This window comes from Dipteris shenzhenensis, chromosome 17, assembly GCF_047967505.1.
Source record: "Dipteris shenzhenensis isolate YYH24624 ecotype China chromosome 17, Dip_SZ_1.0, whole genome shotgun sequence".
Classification (NCBI taxonomy): domain Eukaryota; kingdom Viridiplantae; phylum Streptophyta; class Polypodiopsida; order Gleicheniales; family Dipteridaceae; genus Dipteris; species Dipteris shenzhenensis.
Window position 1 is genome coordinate 27,399,092 of NC_141612.1, and position 8,748 is coordinate 27,407,839.

The window sequence follows — 8,748 nt, forward strand, 5'->3', positions numbered from 1 at the left end:
CATAAATAGGCATGCAAGTAGGCTACCTTGAAATAAGTCAAACATAGTCACGTAATGTTACTTAACTCAATGGGACAGTGGCTAGACCCAACAGATAACACTCACGGCCACAAAACTCGAACCCAAAATCAAACATAAACACAAACAAGAAGCACACTAGTATACCCATATGCACACCAACACAAAAGTCACAACATACAATACCTGCAAACCCACGAATGCATAGAAACCCACAACACTTAGCTTCTCCAACATGGCTCTACTCTCCATCTCTCAATCGATGATACCTAGGCCTCCCTCTTTTCGAGATAGAATAGTGCATTGTCTTGCAAGGGACCCAGCCCCACGTATTCTATGTAAGTCCAACCCTACTCACAAGAAATCGTGCACCAAGTGCCTAAACTAGCCCCTGCCCCCTATGAAAGTACTAGTTAAAGGCCATGTTCCAAGCCATCGCCAAAAGGACCTGGTTCACCACCATGCTCTTCTTGCCAAAGAGAGTCTGGCCATGCTCCAATAGAGGAGCTTACTCTCCCTCAAGGCCCTCCCTCCGTGCAAAAGTGCCCTGGCGAGAATGGGTTGGCATTGTCTCTCTTAAGGTGCTTCTGGTAATGCATACATATACCTCTTGATCTAGTTGGAGACCTTTGGACTCCGACTCGCTCCCTCAATAGAAGTGCCCTGGTGAGGACAGGTGACACCGTTTTCTTTACGTGCTTCTGGAATGCATACATAGACCCCTTCGACTGGCCTTCCAAGAGATCTTTGACACGGGCTCAATTCCCCAATCCTCTAGTAGGGGTAGATTCGTCCGATCCCGAAAGGAGCGATCGATAAACATTTGACATGACCCTTGATCACCCTGCTAGATACCGCATACAAGATCTTAGACAAGACCTCGAGTCTCTGGCTGAAGATCTTAGACAAGACCTCTTGATCTGGTTGGAGACCTTTGGACTCCGACTCGCTCCCTCAATAGAAGTGCCCTGGTGAGGACGGGTGACACCATTTTCTTTACGTGCTTCTGGAATGGATACATAGACCCCTTCGACTGGCCTTCCAAGAGATCTATGACACGGGCTCAATTCCCCAATCCTCTAGTAGGGGTAGATTCGTCCGATCCCGAAAGGAGCGATCGATAAACATTCGACATGACCCTTGATCACCCTGCTAGATACCGCATACAAGATCTTAGACAAGACCTCGAGTCTCTGGCTGAAGTCCCATCTTGCTGACATCATCACGACACATACAGGTTTGTCAAAGGACGAGTATCTTGGACAACATCTTTACCTTTTGGAAGACATTTGATTAGCCCAGGATGTCCTCTTAAATTTCAAGAAGGCTTCTAATAGGGTAGATTGGCCTTTTCTGGAGGGTGCCATTCGGAGGATGAGGTTTTCGAACAGATGGTTTCGGGGGGTCTCGGCCCTGTATACAAGAAGCGCCAACCAAATGCTTATTAGGGATTACATGGGAGAGGCCTTTTTCCTTTCCTGATCTATACGACAAGACCGGCCCCTCGCTCCTTTTCTCTTTCTTTTTGTGGAAGAGGCTTTGGGATATTTTCTTCGCTCCCAACAACGGACCTCACTGGGATACGACTCCCGGTAGTGGGAGCAGCTACTGGACTCAAAAATTTGCAAACAGCACGACACTCTTTTTGGTTGGGCACATCAGAGAGTCTATAAGAATTCAGGGAGCCCTTGAGTACAAAGAGAGTCTAAAAGAATTGAGGGAGCCCTTGAGTTGTATTGTATGGCATTTGGGTTAAGTCAACTTCCTCACAATGACTAAGGAGGTTCAGGATATCCTGGATTGCAAGGGCACTCTTGGATTCCATTGGATCCCATGAGGTTAGACAGTGAGATACTGAGAGTGTGTGACGTAAGTTTTAATATTAGAGCTCGGCCAAACTCTCCCTTGCGAGGAGGGCCCTCGTGGCCAACTGGGTCCTCTTGGCCACAGCCTGGTACGTAGCCTTGTGCCTGGTGTTTTCACAGTGGTTGCATGGGTCAGCTCAAGAGCTTGGTGTGCAACTTCTTGTCTGCACAATCAGATGGCATAGAAATACTAGAGCCAGGGTCACCTAGTAGATGGTGATCTTGTCTTAGGCAGGACTTGGCATCATAGACCTAGAGATGCATAGCAGAGCCTTTTAAAACTTGGTAGTGCGAGGTCTCACCCCAGTCAGAGTTAACACCTTAAATGAGATACGAATATATTAGTCCGCAATTCCAAATGCAAGCTCACACCTCAAAGCGTGTATCATATGACCGCTTTGCACCAGCACTTAAGAAATCCTGGATTTAAGCGCTCGGAGAGACACTTGTGATTCTCTGATGACCAAGTTCAGTTGGACCGAACCCGCTTGTGGTCCAAGTATAATTGAGTTGGATTTGAGGATCCAGACTCAACAACTAAGACTTTACTCTCGGCGTAAGGATTATAAAAAGAAATCAAATTCAAGAAGCATACTATGTCATGACAAATGCACAAAAGCCTGCAAGAAACACCCCATTGAGCTGAAAACCTGGAAGACTCAAGACTTGGCCTATGTTTTTAAGGTGGTTTTGAAAGGCAATTTGAAACATTTGGTCGAACATGCAAGATCCCTTTAAAGGTCATAACAACTTGCAGGATTAGCCTATTAGACTAGCAACAACTTGGAAAGAGGAGAGCAACATCGGATGTGATGCATGACAGACATATACGTCCTACAGTTTCGAAATATCTATATGATTGTGACAACGTCCCAATAGAACGTATCCTCAAATTAAACCAAGTTTTCATTCGAACGGCTACAGCTTGTAGCTGACATCCCCAAAACATTGCTTTAAATCCCGAAAAAAGCAATGCCACCCATTGGGCTCTTGCACTTTCCTTAGATTTGCCAAAAACTTAATGGATACTGTTTCTATGCATGTGTTTTCTGTTCTTTTCTTCGAAAAAGCAGTTGTGTTTTCAAGGGCGCCAACCCATATATGGCACAACTTCGGAGTTATGACAATTAAACAGTCTCGAATGTACGAGCAAGTCAAGAGTTCCCTCGGTGCAATCAGAGATGCTGACCGAAACAAAGTGCATTAAGGTACTAATTACAGTACTCAAATATGGGACTCTGGAGAGCATGTTGGCTAATCAAGAGAGGCTGCTACTGCTACTGGCGGTCTGATTATATGAAATTTTAAGTTCAGCTGAAAATGGGAGCTCTAAATGACAAGCGAATTGAGGCAAAACCTGGGTTCTCGAGGGAGGAAAGGAGTCCGCACGAATGCAAGTGATAAAGCGAGAAGGAGTAGAGGCAGGCGAGACCGTCCAGGCATTGGAGTAGGGAGACAACATAGCCCGAGCCATGTTCAAAAGCCAAAGCAAAACTTTCAAAGCACCCACATGAGCTTCCAACTATTCATTTCTTGGATGGTGTGTCATGCGTTTTCCTAGCTCCACGTAAAAATCTCGGTTGAGGATGAATCTCCACCCGCCAAGTGGCTCGCCCGTTTTCACCTACACTAGCTGCGCCTGCTCCATGCGGTGCCACGCTGTAGTGGCCAAGTGTGACGCGTTGGTGATCAAATAGTGGCCATATAGTGGCAACACGGTGCTGATGTGGCTGTGTCGAAGCGCAATTCAAGGGCGGTCTGATAGCAATTCTAGGCCCCTCCCTCATGCCCTTCGATCGCACTTTCTTCCCAGGAAAGGGCTCCCACGACCCATGTACGTCTTGCCCTTTGATTAGCCAGTCCATGGCTCTTAGAAGTCTTTAACCCACTTTCTCAGTAGCTAGCCCACGTGAGACCTTTAATACTCCTTTACTAGTGGTTATGTGCTTATTCCGAATTGGTCGAAACTGGTCGAGGAAAATATTTGTGCCAATGCTTACGGAAGACACGTAAGGAACCTCCGACAAAGTCCCTCCATAGTTACTTTTGAAACACAATGAGATTTCTACACAACCATCGCCTATACAACCCAATTATATCCACTACCCTCACTAGATATCTATGGCTGAAGGCTTGGTCACATACGTGAACATAAGGAAACGCATGTAATGCATCATGTACATTGTTTCAAATGGTTGGGATTTCTCTAGCTTTTCTACATAAGCCTCATTGTTAACTAATGAGTTTTCTCAAATTTCCTAGTAAAAGATGAAATCTAGACATGAGGCACCAAGACAAAAATATATTTTAATTGAAAGAGAAATTCGAAACAACAAAAGTCAAGCAAGAATGCAATACTTAAGAAGATCTTAATAATGTTTAACTTTACAAGTCATTGAGAAGATAGTTTTGGTTATAATATACTCCATTAGTTCTTTGACTATAGCATGTACTCTTTTTGTCGTGCGAAGACGTGATATTTGTTTGGGTTTACAAAGGAAGGTGGGGGGGTGAAGTCAATACATGGTGCCTAGATTATGACTATATTACATGTCATAAGTTGTGATTAAGGAATTATATTGGAGGTAATCTATGTGGTAATCTTTTTACATTTAATTTGTTATCCGACAATATGATGAGGTGTATAAGGTGGCTCGCAAAAAAATGACACTTCATTGGTTAGTTGCTTACATTTGCTATTCTCTGCATGGTAGAGGAGTTGATCCCTATTATTGTTGTTATAAAATGTGTGATGAAATTTAAAGGAAGCTTGCAAGAGTTTAATAAATTTAAAGGAAGCTTGCAAGAGTTTAATCCAGGTGTGAAAGGAGCACCTAAGTTGTGATCAAAATGCAATGTTAGTGACGTAGCACAACGAAGTTACATGTAAATCTTGTATTCGTAAGATCAAAAATTGCCATGGGGATTCTATTAATAGTCGTGTAGATTCTTGTTCAACAATGATATCTGCGTGGAAATTTGAAGTTATCGTGGTGATAGAAGATATAAGTTTTCTTTTGAACATATACGTGAGAGTGCAGTATATGTTAGACCATGTCTATGAACATTTTTGGGGTAGAAAACTACTTGTTCTAGAGTTAATCCCTGTGAACGATGTATTGTTCGAGTTGTAGCACGTTGTATTGCGAATTGTTTTCTTGTTACTTTATTTGTGATGTTGTGCCCTATTGTATTTCTTTTGAGATAGGAAATATGCATGCCCAATTATGTTGTATTCCATTTCTATATAAGCTTGCATTTTGAGCTCGTGTTTCCACGCCTACATCTGGTTGGAGAAATTGTATCCAAATTATTGGATTATCAATGTCTATTGTTGTTGTTGTGCAAAGGTAGCCATCCACTCCATTTACTAGTCCATCTCATGTGTCATAACTTCCTGCACAAAGTTCCCACTAGCATTGATGGCTCCAGCTCGAGTGTTGTATGCAAGCTGGCTGTTTTATTTAGATTATCTGGTAATGCTATGTTTGTTTTGCAGCTCTACCAGTGTATGCTAGTTTCATGACTTTCAATTTCGATGGATCGGCATGTTTATTAGAATTAAAATTTCTTGTAAAGAATTCTAAGCACCCTCAAGATAGTTGTTTTGCCAATATCACTATGATGATGAATGCACATATTTGTTGTTCTTCTTGATACGTTAACTTGAATGCAATGTCATAAAAAATTTGACATTGTTCTAGATTTAGTTGTCGTATTTGTCTGTAGTATTCATCTAAGGATAAGGCAACTCCTTTTGGTGTTTGTAAGTGGTATGATTGAGTGTTTTGTTTACAATTGTTGTTAATTTTTTCATAAGTCAAGCTATATAGTTCAACATTTGCATTGTTGGTTAACTGGATGCTATCTTCAGGAAGTCTCATTATCGTTGTGCTCATAAAATCTTCATTGTCTTTTGATAATTGCTCAGCAATTTCTTTGAAGTTAGCCCACCTAGATTCATCATTGTTGCAATAAGAATATGTGTATTTTTTGCAGTATTTATTATATCATCAATGTGGAGATTGTATGACTCTTCCTATGTTGCAAGTATATGTAAAGCCTTTATTACATTATATGGTTGAATATATCCACTTGTATAAATTCTTTTGTACTCTAGTTTATGCTTTATTACTGGGTGGTAGCAAGCTAAGGGTGTCCACTTTTTGAACACTTTCCATGGCTTGGGAGGGGGGAGAACATCCTTTTTTACACACAAATTGGGAAATCTGACTTACTTCCCTAAGTATTTAGTTCTCAAAGTCCTAAGACAAAACACCACACATGCCTTTCGGTGTGATCCGATCTAAAATTGGAGTTACTCATAAAAACTTTGTTTGAGGCTGACTTCAAGGTCATAGTGCCTATCATACTTTTTCACAAATAGACACTATGACAATAATTTCACAATTTCTCCCTTGTTATACATCAAATGAAGGTGAAACTTGATAGGAAGTGTGTTCACATATGGTGGAACTTCACTTGAATTTTTGGAATTTTTTGGAAGGGTTTATATAAATAATAATAATTTTTGTAAATTTATGAAGGACAAAAAAGGTACATATTTTTTAGTATTATGATTAATTGAACAAATCCAATTTGATAGAGGGTTAGTGGACACACAAGGTTATGTGATGTAATTGAAAGATCACAAATTTAACAGTTGGATTTTGAGAGATCTAAGATTAATTTTTACTTTCACTTGTTAGAGGAGTGGTAAAGGAAAAAAGAAATAAATATAATAATTTGTGCACATAACCAATTAGGTCAAAATTCACACATATTAAACTTCTCCACATGATGAATCTAAGGAAAAAAAGTTGGTTAAAATTGACATAGGGAAGGGTCAATTTTAGCCTCCCCATGTTAAAATCCCCTTTTTTAGGAAAAAGGGGCCATCCAAGCCAAATACAAAGCCTAATTAGGCTTGGAAAGGTAGGCTTGGTAGATCACCAATCCTAGTGGCCACCATTTGGGGGGTGGCATGGTGCACATGTGGAAGGCAGACTCATTAGACAGCTCATCTAAATTGCATCATCCTCCCGCCATGTAAGCAAGTTTGACTATGGTCGCCCATGCCACCTCTCTACCTCTTGCCACCTCACACATCATCAATGTCCACCTCATCAGCTCACCCTCTTCCACATCATCACACGAGCTACCACATCACCTTGCCACATCACAATGATTTGCCACCTCACCATTCTACATTTTTGCCATAGGAGGCACGTGTGCCACCTCATCAAGCCACATCATAGGCATGGTTGGAGCCTAGTCATCAGTCAGCCACCACCTCAGTCTTCCACCTCATCTTTGCCAACTCATCATTGCCACCTTGTGCTGCCATATCATAAAGGTATGTCACATGCTTGGCCACCTTAGCTTGCCACCTCAAGCATGATGACCTTAGAGGCATGACACATGATGTGCCACCTCAGCAGCAAGCATGGAGCCACATCACCCATCAACCATGCTCATGCATGCATGCCCATACCAATCTTCAAATCGCGTGGTTATGCCAATATTCGTGGAATTTCCCCCGCCAAAAAATATGCGTGGAATTTCCCTTGCCAAAAATTATGCGTGGAATTTGATTCAAAAATTAGCATAGGTGAATTGTATTGCTACATAACTATAACAATACACGATTTTTTAAGCATAGGTTAAAGTATAATATTTGCTACATAACCAAAATGTTAGGACATAGCATTAGGTTAATATGGAAATAAAATTAAGTGAAAGCATAATATATGCATAACATAATCAAAATGTTAGGACATGCCATTAGGTTAATTTGGAAATAAATTAATTTATAGAATATCTTTTAAAAAGACATAGTTTGCACATAGATATAATTGTCTCCCTTCCTCCCCCCCTCTTTCTCTCTTTCTCTCCCCCCGGCATAAAGTTAAAGTAGTTTCTCCATACTTTTGTTAATTAGAGTGTTCACACTATGAAGCAAAGTGCACATACTTAGCTCAGTAATTCTTAGATTATCTATACTAAGTCTAACAACTTTTAGAATGCTCGAGCAAAGTCTATTAACTTCTAGAATGTGGGGTCAAATGTACACATTAAGCTATATTAGTATATAGGGCATAATAAAGTGAAAGAGAAGCTAGTATAGACACTTAATATACAAAATGTTAGATTGAACATGCTATTTCATTACAAAACAAAATGTACACATTGACTACACTAAACCTTAGAATGTTCACACTACTCCATTGCAGAATAGAATGTACACACTAAGATATATCTAAGCCTTAGAATGTACACTCTATTCCATTGTGGAATAGAATGCACACACTGAGGTATCTTAATATCGTGGAACAAAACATACATACTAGACATATCAACTCTTGGAATGCACATTAAACCTTAGAACGTTCACACTATTCTATTTTAGAATAGAATGTATACACTAAGGTATATCTAGAGTAACTAAGCCTTAGAATGTTCACACTATTCCATTCTAGAATAGAATGTACACACTAAGGTATATCTAGAACATTAAAAAATATGTAGTCAAAATGGAATAAAATGCACACACCAAGCATTTCAACTTTTGGAGTGTTTACATTATCCTATTATATAGTAAAATGTAGAGACTAAGAAATGTAAATGTGTAAGTTGAAAATACAATAAATTTTGAATTACACATATTCATTTTAGAGAGAATATCAAGAGAAAACTTAGTTTAAAGATCACACCATGCAAAATGGCATAAAGTTAAAGTACTTTCTCCACCCATGATTTTGATAGAGTGAACTAGGTATTGTGTTCTAAATCTCAGGAGAAAAGTCTAATAATGGGGCTCTTTCTTAAGCCAATTCAAAGAGATAAATAAAGTTAGATGCTTTTC

At 40.1% G+C, this 8,748-nt stretch overlaps 1 protein-coding gene across 3 annotated transcripts in view; it reads right to left on the reverse strand.

The window, feature by feature from the left end:
* The window catches only part of LOC147891919 (Lycopene beta/epsilon cyclase protein), a 121,739-nt gene extending 118,313 nt beyond the window's left edge, over nucleotides 1-3,426 (reverse strand). For all 3 annotated transcript variants that reach the window (XM_087388222.1, XM_087388221.1, XM_087388220.1), the window contains exon 1: nucleotides 3,241-3,426. In XM_087388222.1, the coding sequence (XP_087244348.1) occupies nucleotides 3,241-3,326 (86 nt within the window). In that variant the 5' untranslated portion in view covers nucleotides 3,327-3,426. The remainder of the gene's footprint in view (nucleotides 1-3,240) is intronic.
* Nucleotides 3,427-8,748: the final 5,322 nt, after the last annotated feature.